A 20,349-nucleotide genomic window follows, 5' to 3' on the forward strand; every position below is an offset into this window, starting at 1 on the left:
TCCAAATTTGTTAGTTTTAATTTAAATGCAGTAAAGATTTTAAGTTCTAAAACTCTGTTCTCTCCTATCTACAACTACTGCTGCAGGCAGCAGAATCCACTCTGACTTATTTAATGTTAGTTTTCTTGCTATCACAGCCTGTTTTGCTTTCTTTAGTGTAAAGTAACAAGATAGGTGGGTGCACATGTATAGTAACAAATGGACAAATCGCAATTCTTCTGCTAAAATTGGTGCTGTATTTGCATCACGGCTGTGATATTTAGCCTTGCCTTTCACGTTTGCCTTCTTTCAGTATTTTTTTCATCCCGATACTGTGCTTGCTGTTTTTATGAAGTGTCACTTAATTGTACCATTCATCGCATTGCTGTGGTCACTTGTCTTGTAGATGTTTGTGCAAGCCTTTAAGTGCTTGGTACATGTATGTTGACACTGTTTAAAGAGTGGCCCTTTTTTGTGTGAACAGCGTTGTAGTGTGCTTTCTCCAAAAATTGCTACACCTGAATGAGCCGCAACAACAGTTTTGCTTACTACTTACTGTGCAGTGTACGAGTACTTGTTCCCTGCATAGATTTTATTGGGAGTCAAGGATTCAGTGTGTCCCAGTGGATCGGCAATTTTTCACTGTCTCCTAGTGTTTTGCTCTTACTAAATTATGTGTTGGGAAAACACGGGGAAGGCAGAGATGGAAATTCAAAACGATGAGCGAAACGAGAACAAGGTAAAAGAGAGCAGCAAGTCCACTTGTCGAAACGTTGGCTCCCGCTTTTACTTTGTTCTCATTTTGCTCATGAAAAAGAAGAGTCCACTTGTAGAAACATTGACTCCCACTTTTACCTTGTTCTCATTTTGCTCATCATAAATTATGTGTTGGTAATGCAGCATCATATTTTTGCTGCAATGGATTCATAAAAATGTCATTCCAAGCAGCAACTGAAGAACAAGGAGGCAGATGAAGTGCTTTGCTGTATCCGTATAAAGATAGGGGGGAAGCATAGACAGGCAGTGCATATGTTCTTTGCTGCTCTCATTTATCCTGCCTTTGACTTTGGTGATAGCAGTTACATGTGGCTGACCTAATTTGTCTTCTGGTAAACTGTATGCTGGAGCTTGCTGTAGTACCTGTTGATCATTTTTTAGGGATGCCTTTTGCTTTTCTGTGTTTCATTGTCCAGCACAACGCATTACTGAAGCATGGACATCCTTCAGAGTGCTCATGAACTATGCGACCTAAAAATGAATGCTTATGGGTACTCGGCCATTCCTTTTGAAACATTTGTTTCTTCTGGCTTAGCCAATCAACATGCATTGAAAGTAGTGTTCATGTGAGAGTGATAGATGGGTCCCTATTGCTTTTAAGTTTTAATGTCCTTTGTCTTCTATATCTGTGCTAGCAATAGTGTTCTTCTACACCTAGAAGGGTCATTTTATGCAGGAATACATACTCTCGGGAACTGGCTGTGTGGGGCCTGGTGCAGCACATGCATTGCTCACAGGTTCTCTTGCTTAAAATTTTTTCTTGCAACTGTGCTGCCGTCTGACACTCTTCAGAAGTGTCTTGTTGCAAACAGGGCTGCATCTCAAGCTTTTCTTGTAGCATAGCTAAAGAAGGCACAGGGCACTCATATACTCTGAAGCTGTCACATAACTGAACTTAATGGTTCTAGGATTGTTCACTTTTGAGCACATTGTTTTCTAGAGCCTCTGAAAAACATCCACGGATAAACCAATCTAGTGCAGCTACATGTATCGTATGAATGCTTGAATGGCTGGCAGGCTCCTTTTGGTTAATGTAATTGCATGCATTCATTTTACTGTGGATTTCTACCCGGCCCCTCTTCAGTATGAAGGCTTGCACTGTAACGTAGCATTCAATATTAAGGATATATAAGTATGTTTTTCATTTTTATTCACTTCAACTGCTAGTTTGATAGTATAGTTTAGAGCTTAAGATAGCATATTTCTGGTTATGTGTTTCTGTCCTCCAGGTATGCAAATGTTTTCAGAATGTGGAAGCAGTGAAGGAAACTGAATTTCCTCACAGCACATGCAGCCAGGACCTGTAAGTGCAATCTGTGCATCTCAACTCGCAACTCTGTAGCCGAACTCTCTGCCTTTAATGTGCATCCCAATGCTGCACTGGGCAAACAGTCCACAAGTAAACTTTCTCCCTTTCTTTCGGCATCTGATTCAGGCATCTGTGACTTTTCACAGTGGCGATGGTGCTGAGCTTGGCTTTCGAAGTGCATCTTGGCAGACTAGGTGTAGTACAAGGCTTGGTAGGGCAGGTTTGGTATAGTACAAGCTGCAGAACTTAGTAAAAACAAAATATATACTGCCCTTGGTACTACTATACTACTAGGGTAGTGTGTTTATCTGGCGTTGGTGCACACTGTATGTGCTGCTTCAGGGTTGTGGTTCTGCCGAATGATAACAAATCTGTACAAATGAAATAGCATAAGTTCCTGTGCACATATAACCTGTCATTTGGAGCACCGCAGAGCAGATTTAAGTATTTTGTGCATCGCTGCCGCACTTATTTTTGTACACGTGCTTTGTGCTCTTTTTTTTTTTCTCCCTTGTCTGTAACCATACAAAGCTGAGTGTGTCAGTGGAGAAGTTACTGTTTTTCTATGTGATTGGAGTACCTTGTTGGTTATTGCATTGTAAGGTATTGTTGTGGATGAATGAAAACCAAAAGGGGTAACTCGAATGAAAATGGCAAAATTAAGAAGATGGTGTTTGAGGCAGGCGATGTACCAGTGTGGTGGATTTGATACTATTTGACATGCAGTACGCCGTTTGCTGTAGCACCATTGTACGAAATTCAATAATGAAAATTTCATTTCATTGTGTTTCTGTTTGAAATGGTCCATCTGTGTGCAATTTTGTCTGCCATAGTACATAACTTTGGTACAGAGGATATGAACATTACAACAAGCTCAAGGCAGGCTCTGTAGTACAATTCTGAGAAGTTGTCATGTAAACAAGTACTAAACTGGTCCATCGTCTTAAGTTTTGTACTTGAATATTGTAGTCATAGCCGAGGATCAGAATTAAAATTCTATTTTTTAGGATGTAAATATATCTTGTCCATGGCCAAAGTTCCCATCTTGTAGAATAAGGCTTTTTCTTAAAAGCATGAAGTTGGTGCAAGAGTAGAGCAGTTCAAAAAAGGAAGAGTGAACATTAAAAAGCTTAATTGAACTGGCATTTGAACAGCTTTCATAAAATCGAATCTATGAAAAGTTCTGTTACTGTGGGATGTATATGGCTTTATATGAAAATATATTTAATTTTGGATGCTTTTTTAGTCACAGTGTTAAATATGTTAATTATGCAGACACCATTTTCCACTATTGATTTGGCAGCATGAAAATAAGTGCTTAATTGTAGGGTACTGACAAGTTTAATGGCTTGATGATGCTTCAGTGAACTGTTTGCAACTATAGCACAGTATGTTCAAAAGGTAGGCATGCCACTAGCTATTAAAATTAAACATATTGCTAAAGTTACGGAGCTCCGCTTTTTGTACGAATGGTGGGTTGAAAGTTTCGTTTCCTTTTGCAATGCTGAAAACTTGCATTGCTTTAACAATGTAATGTTTAAATTATTTATTATGCAAATTAACGGCTTCTGTGAAGTGTTTAACAGCAATCTTGGAAGTAGAATTTTTGACAGACAAGTATTGTTATACGACTTGACAGGGAGATGGGGTACATTGACTGCATTATGAACAAAGCTTGTGTGTTGTATTGATGTGTGCCAGTTATAACATGCATGGCATCTTTTCTGCTGTGGTGTTTGTGCATTTACATGGTAGCAAGAAGCACCAATTTGAAGAGATATGCTGTTGGCTTTATGGGTGTTGGAGTTGTGGATGGAGATAAAGTATATTTGCTGTTGTAGTGTCTCTTGTCTTTCTCTATATTTATTTAGCTTTGTTTTGTGTTTGCACAACATGTGGCAGCAAGACAAGTTGTGTCCGCTGCTAAGCATCAGGTCGTGGGATGAAATCCTGGCTGCGGTGGCCACATTTCAGTGGGGGTGAAATGCAAGAACTCCTGTGTCCCATGCATTGGGGACACGTTGAAGATCTCCTGGTGGTCAAAATTAATCCTGACCCCCACTACAGCATGCCTCATAATCAAATCTTGGTTTTGGCTTGTAAAACCATAGAATTCAATTCACATTCAATACAAGTAGTGTCAGTGTCATATAAAGGGATGAAAAATGCACCTCCAGTTTCTGGGAGTACCGTTACCAAGGTTTGAAGTTCAAGTTGGGCAAAATGGAGGGACCCGATGCTTTAACTAGTATTGCTGTCTTGCTTTTCACTACCACTGATGCTTATGAGAGGGCCTGTGGATGACCCCATACTATTGTCATTTATGCAAGCATTTACAATAAAAAAAAAATGGGGATGGGTGTTCTAAAAGAATTGTAAGATCTTTTTTTTTTTTTTTCTGCTGCTGGAATGCTGCGTGATGTCAAGTGAATCATAATGAGACTGAGGCTTGGCCTAGGTATTGTGTTTACTGGGAAACTGTCGGGAGGTGATAAAAATATTTGGACTTTGCATTCACACTTTACAGAAATCAAAAATCAAACACAATCGATATAGACTGGCTTCTACTGGAGCCGCAAAGAGAAGCTACTGTCCACTTTGCTGCACTGTAGGCGTAGTGCTCTCTTGATGTAGTGACCATGGCATCCTCTCAGCATTGTGGGCAGAATGTCAGAAAAACCATGTGCCACAATATTGGCACACAGTAAAAAAACCCTGTACGATTAAAATTAATCCAGCACCCTCACTCCTGGTATTGCTCATGAACTACAGTACAACATTAAGGGATTATTATGCCATATTTACACCAGTTTAGGCCAGCAAACTGCATGCTTGTACGTAAAAATCAATTAGTTGATAAATAAATACAAAAATACATCATGTCATTAAGTCAGAGGGCAGGAGATTTGAGTGAATATGGTGTTAGTAGTCTGATCAGTTCTTCATGTTTGCTACATTGCTGAGAACCAAGAATGGCCGATTTGCTTGTTGTTTTTGGAAATAGTGTGGGAGTGAGTTACTTCTTCATTAGTTTTGGCATTCAAAACTTGTGACCATTGCTTTTTATGCAGTAAGTGTCAGTTCACAAGTCTTTGCAACAAAGTACAAGAGGAGGTGGTGTTCCATATCAGAATTTATTTGTTTGTTTGTTTATTTTGCTGCTGACTTCAGCAGATAAAAGCATAGCATATGTGTTTCATAGCCTGGAATACATCATGTGTGCATTCACACCTGTCGTGAGTGCATGACCTGAGAACACAATCGAAGCGAAACTGGGCTACTGGTCAATGGAACTGTAGCGTTAATGGCAGGAGTTGGTGCTTCAAAGTTTTGGACAGTGGTCTGGTCGCTGCGAACACTCGGCCATTCCTGCGATGACAGGTGTCATTGATGGTGCCTGTCATTGTTTTGAAGTAATCTTTCTATGGGACTGTCTTAAATAGTTCTGGCTGTAACACATACTGCTTGGGCATTTTGAGCAAACAAGTGCAGTTCATAGAGCACTTTGTTGTGGTTGCTCTGGGTGAGCTTAATTATTCAAGAAAAAAAAAACTTTAATATCTGTCTTGGCCAGCACTGCCAACCTATTTATTGATGGCTTGGTGATACCACATTACGTACTGCTGAGTTATGGCACCTGTCACAGTTTACAAGCAAGCAACCTGATTAGTGTCCGCACTGCCACCAGCAATGCAGCATGCACTACCTTTATGGTCAAGTGTGTAGTGTAGGCTTTTTAACGTTATTAAAAAAATTAAAGAAAAGCTCTTTACATTAAAGGAACTTGTGCACTTGGTTTCACATCCCTTGGTGGTGGCTAAAGTGTGGGTTCAGGTAAGGCTAAGTGCTGAGGAAAGCACTCTGGGGATGGTAACTAAGTTTAAGGCTTAAAGTTGTTTCGTGACTCTTAATGAACCTTTGTGGACAGGTTCTCCCTTGATAATGTTTCACATGTAGGGCTTTAAAATTTCCATTTGAGACCACATTTGTTAGCTGGATGTGACATGGAGTCGGCCAAGTGCTATGGGGAAGGAAGCTTGAGGGTAGGTGCTATGCCAAACTGGTCAAGACTGGTTAAGCTTATTAGTTTTACCTCACATTTCTCTGTGCACGATCCCAGCTGAATTATGAACTGGTTCACGAGCGTCAATTACGGGGAATGCAGGGGTTCCTGCCCTCTACCCACTGTGCAAACTTTTACCAGCTGTTGCAAAGTAGAATGTTCCAAGGAGATTCTTTCTGTGTAAAGAAATGAACCATGTGTAAATAAACTTCCAAATTTTGATCACAACAGTGATTTATTTATTTTGCATACTTCCCTCAATGCAGAGTCTGGCTTCCGCACAAATCCCCACCTGGGAAAATGGGAACGCTATTCCTCTGAGCTGGCTCACGATACAGAACATAGATTGCAGCATTTGGCACCTATAGCAGCAAATGGTGGCAGCAAACTGCATTTGTTGCCCTGTTTATGAATGCAGTGGGAAAAAGAAAGCAGATTTTGTTGCATGCACTAGTTTGTGGGCTTCACAGGTGGTGCTTACAATGTATAGCGGTGTTGTAGATGCTGAGTTTGTGACACTAAAGCACCTGATGCTATGCAGGGAAAACTTGAATTTGAACCTTTTCATAATTGTAAAGTTCGCTTTCCTGCAAGGCAGTTTGCCAAACTAATGGCAGCGTTGTAATTTTTGCGAACAGTGTGTACAAGCAGAGATTGCTTGTATTATAACATGGAAAATGTCAACATAGCTCTCGCGATGAAACAATGCTCAAAAGACAAACTCCATCATGTGAAGCACTTTGTCTTCCTTTGAACGATAACCATTGCTGCCATTAGTTGGTCAAATTTGCACTGCAGAGGAGCAAACTTGAAAATTATGAAACGGGTCTTTTCTATTGGCTTGCAGCATGCCATATGCGATTTGCACATGTGATTTTGCTATCTGAAGGAATGACAGTTGTCATGCTGCTCTGCTAGCGGGGAAAGGTTTCCTTTTGGCAGTAAATTCCATTTGCTGTAGTTTCAGTACACCTCCAGATGAGCCTCTAGAGATCAGAGGTTATTTAGGCAGAGCTGCATCTTTGTCCACAAACTGGTGCTTTTGGGATAGCCTGTCTCTTATATTATTACATGTATTTGTTGTTAACGTAATTTCACCACCCACCGTCCGCTCTCTCTCTCTCTCTCTTTTGCTAGCAGGCACAGAATCTTCAGCATCGCCAAACATCACGAGAGCGCCTTAGCAGTGTCAGCAGCACCACAGACACTCGTGATCGAAGGGACAGTGTCGACAGTGCTGCCTTGGCCTCTGGTCGGTCACGGCTACCATCGGGGCCGCAGTCTTCACTCACCACAGACCAGTCGACTTCAGAGTCTGAACGGTCCAAGCCAGCCGCAGCTAACAAGGGAAAGACACAGGTTGGAGCACAGCAGTTTTTTTTTTTTTTTTCATCTCGTAATGCTGCATCAGAGGAGAGCTCAGAGAAGTGTGTTAAAAAGAGGTGTATAGCCTCCTGCAGTCAAGTTCAATGAATGCATATAGAATTAGAAGGTATTGGTATATATAGTAATGCTGTGTAGATAGGCATAGTGCTGTGTTGGTCTGTTCTTGCTCTTGTTCCATGTTTTTCATTGTTTTATTTGTTGTTCTAGTTAATGACCTAAAGGTCCACTTAAGTTTGCTTCTGTGAAGTATTATTTGCTATTCCTAACCGGGCAATTCCCGTGTATGGTAATTCATTTGGCGAGTGTACAGCTTCTGAGAACTGTGTGGAATTGTTTTGGAGGATGTTAATAGTCATCTTCCTTGTTACATGGCATACCGGTGACTATTATGGCCTTTTTCTTAGCAGCAGCACCGATCTTACAGTAATAGTGCTGTCCTTGTCATGTTGCAATTTCTGGACTATAAAGTGATTGTGTTGATCACTCTGGGCTCTGTAGTTATGTTATCTGACTCGCCTAGACATAGTACTTTCTTGTTCCAGTAATAAAATCAAGCCTGAACAGAGTGTGGTAACATTATGGCATAATCAAAACGAGACTTGTGTGTTATTTGCTGACTTTTGATTTCGATTATGATTATGATTTTGATTATGATTATTATTGTCAGAAGTTTAAAGATGCAAGCATTGGAGGGACCATGGAGGTTATTTTGCACTACATTTTCACAGATGCTGTTAAAGTCTTTTTTTTACTGCATTTTTCTAACTTACTGCAGAGACTGTAGTTTTCTTATTGTGCAAAGATTGATTGCATTGCTACCACTGAGAACATGTAGAATTCATGACGCAGAGATGAACTTGTGGCTGATACTAGCCAAAATCTGAAGCACTTTTGCAAGTTGAAGCTGTGGTTACTGCAAGTGAGGCATTTAATTCGAGCCATTAAGATTGTTTTTTTATCTGGGCGAAGGAAATAAGATGTACAGTACTCAACAAATCAGGTGCTATGTAATCCTAGCATGCAGTCCTTCATACACATTGCACTCTTCATTAAAGTGCTGGGAAGATTCTTGCTTGTAGCCAGTTTAAAGTGAAAGGTAGGAGTGTCCCTGTCCCAATAACATCATTTCAACTATTTTCTAAGGCACACAGATTTTGCTGCTTCTGTGCAGAATGTAACCAAGACAACATGCTCAGGCTATTAAGTTAAGAAGTCATTGAGGTAGGCTGATGAAGTATTCTAGTGGCTACTATTTATGACCATGCTGTGTCTTTTCTGTGGTCTGTATATGGTTTTGGTCATTTCACTGATACTCTGATGCTCTTACAGGTTTAGTAAGACAGGTCAAGTCATGTTACAATATGCGAAGAATTGGAATGAGTAAATGAGCCTTCATTACAAATGCTGTTGTAGATTATAACTGCGAGTGGTAATGCAGCAGGCAGTCTAGAAGAGAAATTGTTCATGTATCTGAAATTATGTGTAGCACATTACTGCATAGTTTTGCCTACTGCTGTCGGTTAGTGCGCTACAATGCGATGCGAGATGACAAGGCAATGGAAACGGCCAGTTAGTGGCAATATGTACTGGTGAACTGTTCTATCTGGTTACTAAATCAACACACAGAGACGCAACAAGGGACCTGATGAATACAGACTATCAATCGTCTCTTTAAAGAAGTGCATATGCAGTCATGCAGGATGCAGAGAGTGTGAGACAATTGTGATGTGGTATAGTAACATTTGCGGGTGTTTGAACATGGACCCAGTGAACTAACTTCTTCCTAGCCTGTGCACACGACCTGCAATTTGAAGGTGCATAGCTTTGTGTGTCGTGTACGAAAGTGCTGAGTGCACCCTTGAAGTCATGGCTGTATGCTAAGGATGTGAACGAGCTCAGTTTTTATGTGCCTTCATGTCATAAAAATGATCAGATTTAGGTGGTTGTCTGTTTAGATGAGTTATTAGACCTTTTCTTCTTAGGAACAAAAACTCGGGGGTTGAAAGTGGGACCAACAGTAGGGCTCCAGTGCCATTGTAGTGTGCATATCAAGGCTGGAAAAATGTTTTTGTTGCACACTGTTCTGACATGTTTGCTTTTTGAAGCATTCATTCTCTCATTTGAACAAAGTGGCTGTGGTTGACACCTCCACCATCATTGTACTATGCATCTTATCTTCATAAAGTTTGTCACTAAGAACTTCAGGAGTGGCTACTTCACATAAAACGAGGTATGTGACTCTGAAGAACAGCCTTGCAAAGATCGCCCACGATACGAAAGAGTGGTCTAGAAAAGTGGCTGTGAGAGCTAAAATAATGAATTAATATTTTTGATACTTGCTTGTCAATAGTTGCCCTGAATTATAAGTATTTTCTGTCTACTCCTGAAGTCTCATGGTATTCAGCTAGTCATTCCAGAGGCACTCTGGCAGAGCTTGAAAGGTTATGTAACACAGCAATCAAGCTTTACTGCAAACATAATTGTGCTAGAGGTTACAGTGAAGCCTGATTTACTTGACCCGTCTGTCCTCGTAGTACGACATTAAAGCTGTCTTGCCCGATTTATTAGTGCTGCCAGAGTGCTCTGAAACAACTAGTCAAATATACCATTAGTAAAGTCTTCGCATTTTTAGACACCTTCTAGAGGCTTTCACAGCAATGCACTCCCAGCAGTTGAAACTACTGACAAATAGAGATGTTTCAGGTTGTTGGAGCAGCTTTGAATGATATCAGAATGGTACAGGACAGATGCCATTTCATGTGCCCCTTGCGCACATTCATCTAATGCAGTATTCATTACATAATATTATCCAACTCCGAGCTGTTTTCGCTTTCACTTTTCCATTTGGTTACTGCATGAATGTGTCTCTCCTTCTTCGACCTCTGGCCATGAAAGCTGGGTGAATTTACAACCAAAGGTGCATTAGAATCGAGGAATTAAAGTATTGCTGTAATGGTTGTTGCAGGAAACCAGAAACAGGAGTGACCATCCTTGTGTTTGCTTTCTTGCAAAGACGAGAAAAATTAAGAGGTGCTATGAAGTTCCAAATTGGTATCCTGGACGTTAAATCTTTCTATATGCCTATGGCTGGTTAGTGCTTGCGAGGAGTTCACTGGCATGTTTATTTTCCAATGTATTTGAAAGTTCAGCCATTGGCACAAATTGACAGTCTGGAATTTTCAGCTTGTTCTTTGCTAACAAGGCATGGATATAATAAAGTGTGTTTATGCACAATTTTAATTAACGAAAATTCGCTGTCGTCGCTCAGTGTTCCAGTGCATCAGAGCATCTTGTACGGTCTGAAGTAATGCAGCAAGTTCAGGGGCAGCCATCATAAAGAATGAATGTTTGCAGGTGGCAGTTTATGAGAATGATTTTGTTAACTGGTTGATGGCTTATTGAGATAGTGTGGTATGTGACCTGCCATAGACTTCAAAGGACTGTTTTGTTATGAGTTTATTACTTTGCCCTAATAGCCTATAAGCATGTCCTGTCATCTTTGTTTTTGTCCATATGTTCTTTCACTGCATATAAGATGAAGCCTATAAGCCCTCTGAAACATGAAGCTGAGGTGTGTAGCAGAAGTTGCACTAGGCTACTGAAGCTTTTTGTTTCTTTCCTTTTGGGAAACATTTTGGTGACAGACTTTTATGGTAAAGCTATGGATTAGTTAGGTTGCTGAAAGGCATAGCTATTTATGGCAATGTAAAGGCCAACTTGCTGCATGAAGTAATTTGTTCTGCCAAGCAAAAGAATATTATGAAACCTTGACAGGAGAGGCGACTCCAGAGCTTGTATTGGCAAACAATCGGCTATAATGCATTTTCGGGGTTCTATCCTTGTGTGTGGCTGAAGTGTTTGTTTTGTAAATGGTGTTTATGGATGACAGGTTTATGGCAAGCTGAAAAAGTTTTGCCTGTGTTTGTTTCATTGACATCACAGCAGCAAGATTTTTGTGTAAACTTATGTTTAGCAAGCTTATCTGGTTATTACCTCACACATGCCAGGAGCCACAAATTGCCTGTTATTATGGTGACTGATAGCACTTTTACAGCGGAAGTCATTCATTGAAAGCAAGCAGTGTAGATGTTTGTGCTGATGTGGCATGAGAGGAAGTGGCTAAATTTTCATAATTATTTGCACTACCGGTCTCCACATTGTGGTGGGCTCATCAGCTATCCTGCTATTTGTAGTTAGGCTCAAAGACCTTGGTACAATGACTAGCTTTATTTCTCCAGTATGCGTGATTGTACGAGGTAATGGTACTGTGGGACGGTCGAGATATGCAATTGAAGAAGCTCAAGGTGAATTCGTTAAGCGCTATGTGGTTGCGTGACAGATTAGCTGTAAGAAGCTTGTAATGCCTAGGATGTCATGGAGCTCTGTCTTCGTATCCAATGAACTGTGGTGCTGAACAATGTCTTCATGTCATGTAAAACATGCCTGTGCACATCTGGTACAAAGGATTTTTGGAGAAGGCAGGAAGTCATTGTTTCACTGGCATTCTGTGTTATGTAAGCATAGGGGAAAAAGAGAATGTGCATTGCTTTAAGTCTGTAGCATTCCTACTCAGTAGCTGCTTGGCACAGCTGTTATATATGGCCAAATAGGTAATTCCTTGATGTTCACATGGGCCCTGCGAGCTCAAATCCCAGAGAAACAAGTTATAGGTATCTATGGCTTTTGTTGCTGTCATTTTGCTAGATGCTGCAACTCTAACATAGCTGTGTATGCACATGTTTGCATAGACATGCGAGGTTATCTTAAGCTTTGTTGTAGCTTGCATAGACATGCAAACTTATCTTGAGCTTTGTCATAGCCGAGGTGCAACTTCGGCATGCGTTGCAGTGTTGGTTCAAGGCATGCACATCACAGGCTGTAGGACCTGTAGTGGTGCAATTCATATATGATCATAGCTTGCTCACCACTGGTGTCACATGTTGTCACATCTAAAGCCATAGGAGAGCAATGGGGCACTGCTAAGTTGTGCCATTGCGGTATGCGTAGGTGGCTGGCAAGAGTTGGCTGGGGGGCATTTTTGGGAAGCTGCTTCCCAAGGGCCCCAATCAAATGATCCTGCCCGATGATAAGGACCCTGATGTACGTGCCTGTTCTGTACTCGGAATGCTCTCTCTCCCTCTCTCCCCTTTTTGCTTTATGCATGGCATGGCTTCGGTTGTGGCTTCATCTCTTGCACATTGTCCTTTGTTCTCCTCAAAGTTGATTTGTAGGACATTGTATAGTTGTGCAACAATATTTTTGGAGATACACTGGTTCTTGTGACTTTGTCAGGCTCAGACCTTGCACGAAGATCTCTTGCAACTTATTTATGCCATGTCTGAATGTTGCTTGGGCTGTATTTTGCTGTATCTTTGGCTCGTGCTTTAACTTTAGGAAGACTATTGACAATGCTAAAGTGGAGTAAAACACTGTAAAGGCTCAATGTAGCGTTGGTTATATGATGCTTAATGATGCATATTGTGTGACTCTTCGTTTCATTGGCAATTTTTTAGTTTTTTGAGCACATTATGTTGATTGCAGCTGAAGTACTTGCATGGAACATGCGAGTGTTGCAGCTACATGTGCCATTAAGCAACTGAAACTGTTGAACGCCCTCTGTCCTAAGCCTGAGCCAGCCATATATTTTCAACAATATTCATTTGAGTTCATAATATGCATCAATCTGAAGATACTGTTAAACAGGTAAATGCATGCATCATGGCTTCAGAGAAACCTACAGCTGAGCCTTGCATGCCAGGACAGAGAAACCTCTAATGCGGCAGTTTGCCTTCTAAACATTCCCTTTCACGTGCTCATCTTAGATTTCAAGCTTTCAGGGAGGAACTGTCATTTCTACACAACTTAAGACTTTCAGCAGGAACTTATCATGATGAAATAATGTGCTGCAGTGATAAACAAAAATGTGGTCACTTTAGGAAAAGTACAATTACCCAAGTGCAATATGTGACAGAGTTTGCACAGGCAAAGTAGTTACTTGCATTCTCACATCACAGTGCACTGCCCATTTCCTTCTGCCAAGCTGTGTTGCCTTCTCTGAGTGTTATTCATTCCAATTACTCATCCAAGTTTAGTACCAACTATTGTAAAATCCATGCATTTTCACTGCTTGAGCCAAAAATGCCATGGAAGCAGACAAATATGTGCATATTGCTCACATATTTTATTGCTAAATTGTTCTACTAATGGGCATTGACCAAGACTGAGCGTGAATCATCTATGAGTACGCTGACGAAAGTGGTGGCAGCCACTTGCAATAGTGTAATTAGGTGATCATGCCACAAGGAACAAGGTCAATGAAGACACACACCTTCACCTGCTTAAACGTTAAAATGTCGGTAGCCTGTGTTCACTTAGTTTCATGATCGCTGGATCACATGGCTTTATAATGCGTCCATTGAGTGGTGGCAACTACAGTTGGCAAGCAAGCTGCCTACTTTGATGTTCTCTCTATCTCTCTCTCTGTCATGGGTTCTTCCATTGTCTCCTGCTCTTTTATGAGATAGCCTGGCTAGAGTGTTTGTGTTTGTAAAGGTTGTTTGATGTTGGCTATGACACTTATTGTTGTGGAGAGGTGACAGTGCAAAGGCAGAAATACTGCAGGAAGAACGAATGAAAAGGACCAAACTGCTTATTGGGTAAACTTGTGCCCAAAAAGCTAAACAATGCTTAAGTGACGATTGTAGTGAGCACATTTAGTGGTTGTCAAGTTTTATGACACTGCTCGAACCTGTCTGCTTGTTTATACACGTCATCATATTTTCCAGGGAAGTTTGTAGTGTTCGTGTCAGTTTTAACATCGTACTACAGTATTCGCGATGTGCAAGCAATTTGATAATGAAGGGCCTATCTCGCTAGTGAGGTGACAACATTCCCAAAGGTTCCAGTACAGCAGGGCCACGATTTTGTAGTGATGCCTTCCATTGGATTCTATGCCACTCTGGCGCATTGTAGCCGTAGTCGCCTTTGCGCTATAAAACCCTATATACCAACCTACCAACTCTTATAAACTATTCACGGCTGGCTGATCCTATTGATAACGTGGGTAGAGCGTAGCTCTGACCACTGACGAAGTGCAAAAAAGAATAGAATTGGAAAAGGTATCGCTGCAAATGAGTCTTGTGTATAACAGTGTCAATCCAGTGAAAGCAATCAACCAGTCGAAAGTATAACAATGTATGCATGACAGCATAACTGTCGATAGGGAAAGCAGTCGCATTGGATACACTGTCATGCTCTGCTTTAATTAAATTATTAAAACTAACTTGAATTGATTAGTTATCCAAAATGTTCTGTGCAACTTGTTAGGCGTGTAGAATTATCCCATTAGTATTATTCTGAATGTTCAGCTTAATAAATTTGAATTGTCAAGCTTTCACTACATTTACTTGTCAAACTTGAGAAAGTCCAGTGCTACGTTATGTGGTTTAGTTGCATTATATTCACACAAATACCACAATTCCTGATGGATACATGATATTCATGCAAGTGCTATAATTACAAATTTATCTAGTAGGTGCAGTCATGTAGCAGGGTGCAGATATAGGTGGATGTTCTTTTATGCATTTCTGACTGGGTATGCAGGAGCTGATGGTGTTCTTTGAGAGAGCATGGGCAGTACCATCTTAGTTGACAACAGTGGTCAAACAAACGATCCCTCTGAAGACGTTTCTACAAGGGGACTTGTCTTCCTCAGGGCAAAGACAAGCTCCTTGTCGAAGAAATGTTGGCTCCAGATGCATCTCTTGTTCGACCACTGTTGACCATTTCAAGTTTCAGTCTTCCGCGAACCTCATTGTAATTGACAGAAGCACCTGACTTTACCAAAATATCTTGTCACCACATTTATTTGTCCAGCTACTTGGCTTAAGTCTATGAATATACAACTTACCTGTGTTGCATAAGTTCTTATGAATTAGCTGTAGCAAATTAGTGGTTTCGAACTTTGCACTTGCTTTCACCCCACATTTCACTGACCATTGCAGGTGGGCTAGTAACAATGCATTATGTCTTGCCACTTCTGTCGGAAACGCCTGTTGCAGTGGCCTAGCGACTATGGCATTGTGCTTCTAAGCACGAGGTTGTGGGCTCAATTCTCGTCCACAGCAGCCGCATTTCTATGAGGGCAAAATGCAAAAACGCCCATGTACTTAAATTTAGATGCACGGGAAAGAACCCCAGGTGGTCAAAATTAAACTGGAGTCCCCCCACTATGGTGTCCTTCATAATCACATAGTGGTTTTGGCATGTAAAACCCTCAAGTTTAATTACTTTAACTTCTGTCATAAGGTTATACTATGGTGGATTGGTGCCTTTTCACAAGTGTGCATGTACCTTTGCTCTAGGCAGTGCTCAACAGCATGCTGCCTTCATGCTCCTTTTGGCATTACATAGATTTGTCTGCTCTTGCCTTTCACACTGTCTTTGACTGTTCAGTCCTTCTGCTTTGCCTGCTTGACTGCACGCCTTTTGGTGGGGTGGTGGTTGGTGCCTGGTAGCACCTTTGTGCTCTTACAGTGCTCACCACTGTCTCGCTGTCTTACGTGTACAGATTGTATGGGATGAGCAGAAGAATTGCTGGGTTGACAAGAACGCTGCGCCTGGTGAAGCGGAGAGTCGGATGGCAGCTCCACCGTCGGACACAAGCTTTGGAGGTGAGCCGTAGTGCTGCTTTTTCATTTTCATTGCTGCTCCGAGTTGCCTCAGTTGAACAGCAAGCATAGCTGCCCATTCAGCAACGAAGTGCTGTATGCTCACAATATTCTGTGACAACCAAAGGAATGCAGTCACAAATACACTGCTGTCAAACTCATAGAAAACGCTTATCGATGAACCGACCAAATCTTCATTTGCTAATTTCCATAGCATCGAGGTGGAGGCAAACTTTTCTGAATATTAGCGGCCCTCACGAACGATGTTTTGTAGCGCAGAAGTGCAGTGGGCAGATGGAGTACAGACTTGTGGGTGGAGCTTGTGCTGAATTCTTAGGTTGTCACTTAGTACAGCCGCTTTTACGGATGCCATTCATGGCGTGTGTCACATGCGACTTGGCTGAAGCAGTAGAAGCAAAGAAATAACCTAACCTGGGGAGGGGGGGGCACGTTTCCCAACTATTTTTCTTCTTTTTCCCGAATGGTGTCAAGTGCTCATTACGACAATGAAGCCTGGTGTCGCATTATATCATGCACACGAGGGTCATTGAAAGTGGTTTTCCTTACTGTTGGTCCCGATACATTGTCCAGAGAATGCATGTCTAATCTGCACATATTTTGCATCCCACTCAGCTGGAAAAGTACCTACTGGGTAATGGTTAAGAATTAGTGCCATAAGAAGGGCATATGGCAGTTGAGGGTTAACAGATGTATAGACTAGCCACCTATATTGGTTAGTGCAAAAGCTTTTTGAGATCACATTTAGCTTCAGTGTTCCTTGCTGCGAAAAGTAGACACTTTGTAGACTTCAGATGTCCAGAAAGATTCAGTCAATTGAAGTACTACGTGTTTAATATTGTGAGCTCCTCAGAGTGGCTCCGTATTCACAGACTGCATTTACCTATATGCAGGGAAACACAATCCTGTAGGTATTACCTTAATTGCATGCTCCCTCCCCCTCCCTTGTTTTTCTTTCTCCCAGTTGCAATTATCAAAGACATCAGTTATCAGACTTTGAAGCAGATGTAGATATTTTAGCAAAAAAAAATATTGTTTCATTGTTTCAGCTAAATTTGGGTTCAAATGTCACAAAGGCACCTTTGTGAGCCAAGTAAAAGGAATACTTGATACCATTTTTTGGCTCTGTTTCAGCGTCCCTGGCCCTTGCGCCATAAAACCGGGCCCGGGCTGGGCTCCCACTTCATGAAGCTCGAGCCCAGTCCGGGCCCGGCCCGGGCACGCTGGAGGAAATTTGTTGATGGTCATGATCATTATTGTTGCCTTGCCCTTTGTAGCGGACAACCCATGTGGAAAATTCGGTGTGCACGTGCATTTAAATGTTCCTTTACCCGCGGTGGTAGCTGAGCAGTTAAGCTGTCACACTTCTAAGCTCTAGGATGCGGGTTCAATTCCCGGCCAATGTGGCCACATTAAGGTGGAGGAGAAATGCAAGAACACCCATGTACTTAAATTTAGGTGCCATTAAAGAACTCCAGGTGGTCGAAATTAATCCAGTCTCCACTATGGCATGCCCCGTAATCATATTGTGGTTTCGGCGTGTAATACCCCAGAAATAAGTGAAATAGTGCTTATGCGGTACATGAAAAGCCATCACATTTAAAAGCATAGTGTCAATAAAAGATAGCATTTTTTTTGTTTACATAGTGTAGAGCTAGCATGAAAAAGCTGATAGAAGCAAACCCAGGGCATTCTCTTTAATGCTTTTGTCTACACTTTGGAAACATTAATGATTAGAAGCATTTCTAAAAGGGGCTCTTCATTAATAATTTGTTGCACCAAGATAAAAAAAGCTTAAGGTTATACAGGGTGTTTCACGTAACTTGAAACAAAGATTTTAATAAAGTGGTTAACCACAGCTGAGTAAAACCGACATGGTTTCCCGTCATGTGGTACTCCTCAAAATATTTTTATGTTCCCCTTAATTAGTTATTTACTGAGATCAAGTATTCCAAATTTTTAATACTCTCTTTAGGGCCAAGTGCGTTTTGTAACATTGTAGAGGGGATTTAGAAACAACAGGTCCAATTTTTTGTAGCAGCGTACACGCTGTGTGGTGATCTTTTTCTGCATTTAAAGAAAGCCAGTGAAATATGAACTAAAACCATGTTATTGCGCTCAAAAGTAATGCCTGTTTCTTCAAGTAGACCAGCTCATGAACTAGAATTTCGCTATCTGGCACAGGCAATTTAAAAATATTTTTGAAAGTGTTCGCTGAAACACCCGGTGCATGTACAAACAGCTAATTCACGAGCATACAGCATAAAATAAAGGAACAAGTACAGAGAGACACCCACTGCGTTAGTGCTAAAATACTATAAATAGGTAGTATTTAGAGTGGTAATAGTGCGATTGTAAAAGTGGTAACAGGGAAATGGTTTGAAGAGCGCTTTTTTGTATAATTTAATTTTCGTTACACAGAAACACTGTTCGTTATGTGGAATAGAAAAAAATTTGAACTTGTTTTTTTTTTTCTAAGGTACACTACCAGCCAGCTCTTTGTACATGTTGCTTCAGCTTGGCACGAATACCTTGGATCATACAATGCATAATGTTCGCATGTGCTCGAAGGCCCAACTTAAGCCCTTCAATGAGTGTGCCCGAGTCCGGCCCGACCCACGGTCTCAAGCCTCCCTCCAAAAAAAAAAACGTTACAGACAGCCCATCCCAGGCTTTCGGGTCGGCTTGGGTCCGTGCAGTACTATACCCCATATGTTATCATGTGAGCCAAATAACTGCAGAGATGATTTCACTGCGTTAAACGCATCAGGTCACATAACCAGGCAAAAAAGCGTGGTTAGCTGTCAGAAAAAAAGTTGCTGGATTATGTGCTGCCAAGAGGCAAAAGTACAGGTGCCGAATAAGTGGTATACTCCACGCAGCGGGAGCCGGAGCAACGGCAAACTGCATCGCAACGCCATCTACAGGCAGCATCTGGGATCGAGACAGCCAATGGGTGCCCTCTATTATCTGCAGACATGTCGCTTGACTCGTGTCAATGTAGATGCCGTCGCAATGCAGTGTGCCGCTGCTCCGGCTCCCGCTGCGTGGAGTATACCACTTTTGTCGGCGCCTGTACATTGATGTGAAGGGGACTCACTTAGTCTCTTTTTTTGTATCTGGTCTAGGCAAGCCAAGTCCACTGAGTAGCAAGCCAGGAGAGAACCGCTTTCAACTGAGCAAGCAGCGCTGTGAGTAAATGTAGTAAACATAGTAAATGTGTTGTGGTAAATGTGTCATGTGGAACTAATTTCGAGGGAGTTCCGTTTATTTTATGGAAAACCTCAGTGGTGTTGCTGCTAGGCAGTGTTGTACAATTTTTTGGATGTACGCTACTTGTTGGCAAACTGTTCCACATTTATTTATTTATTTATGTTGTGCAATGACATTGTTCTCATAGAAGTCTCCTTATTCTTCACAGTCCTCATTTAGTCTTTTTGTAAATGTCAAGACTAGAAATTGTCTCTTCTGGAATCTGCCTGGCTTCATCTCCTACTTACATGAAGAAGGATTTGTGTGTGTGCTTTTCAAAACATAAGGGCGTCGATGAGGATTGACTGTCGGGCTAGTTGGTTCACGATTATGTAATCAGCGCCGTGTCATTGTGCTTCTTCTTGTGTAATCCCATCTGTTACACTGTTTTCATCTAGTAAGGGTGTCAGCCATCTTGAATTCAACACTTCAAATGTGGATGTTATTCAGCTAGACTGAGCTTGTGTGCAGCTCATTTTCAGTGTCGTTACACTATCATGTCTTTTTCCAGGGAGGAGCAGCAATACATTCTTGCTTTACAATGTTTCAGAACTCTTTTTTTGAAAACACAATTATCCATGTTTCTTTTGTAATGATGACCCACATACTACAATGGATTAGTGAGAATCTGGCAAACATACTTTTGAAGTACAACTATGTAAATTAGTGGGTGTGTTTAGTTGAAAGGTAGAAATAACAAGGAGAAGGGAAATTGAACTGGACGAAAAGACAACTTCCCACAAGTTGGAACCGAGCTACATATTACGCATATACTTATAAAAGGCTTTACCATTATCTCTTTCCTTTGCCGCTAGAAGTGTGCTCTTTTTCGGTGCTTTGATGCTATAATGCTTTATTTTAAGAAGTAGCCGTTGCAACTCGCACCGTGATACATA

General features: G+C 41.3%; 1 protein-coding gene across 6 annotated transcripts in view; it reads left to right on the forward strand.

The window, feature by feature from the left end:
- Positions 1–20,349, forward strand: part of LOC140212784 (uncharacterized) — a 237,803-nt gene that overhangs the window by 194,677 nt on the left and 22,777 nt on the right. For 4 of the 6 annotated variants that reach the window (XM_072285779.1, XM_072285782.1, XM_072285781.1 and 1 more), the window contains exons 31-34: positions 7,266–7,487; positions 12,522–12,614; positions 16,084–16,186; positions 19,330–19,392. In XM_072285779.1, the coding sequence (XP_072141880.1) occupies positions 7,266–7,487; positions 12,522–12,614; positions 16,084–16,186; positions 19,330–19,392 (481 nt within the window). The remainder of the gene's footprint in view (positions 1–7,265; positions 7,488–12,521; positions 12,615–16,083; positions 16,187–19,329; positions 19,393–20,349) is intronic. The other 2 variants (XM_072285780.1, XM_072285783.1) reach the window with 2 other exon arrangements.

Source organism: Dermacentor andersoni, unplaced genomic scaffold, assembly GCF_023375885.2.
Source record: "Dermacentor andersoni unplaced genomic scaffold, qqDerAnde1_hic_scaffold ctg00000042.1, whole genome shotgun sequence".
Classification (NCBI taxonomy): domain Eukaryota; kingdom Metazoa; phylum Arthropoda; class Arachnida; order Ixodida; family Ixodidae; genus Dermacentor; species Dermacentor andersoni.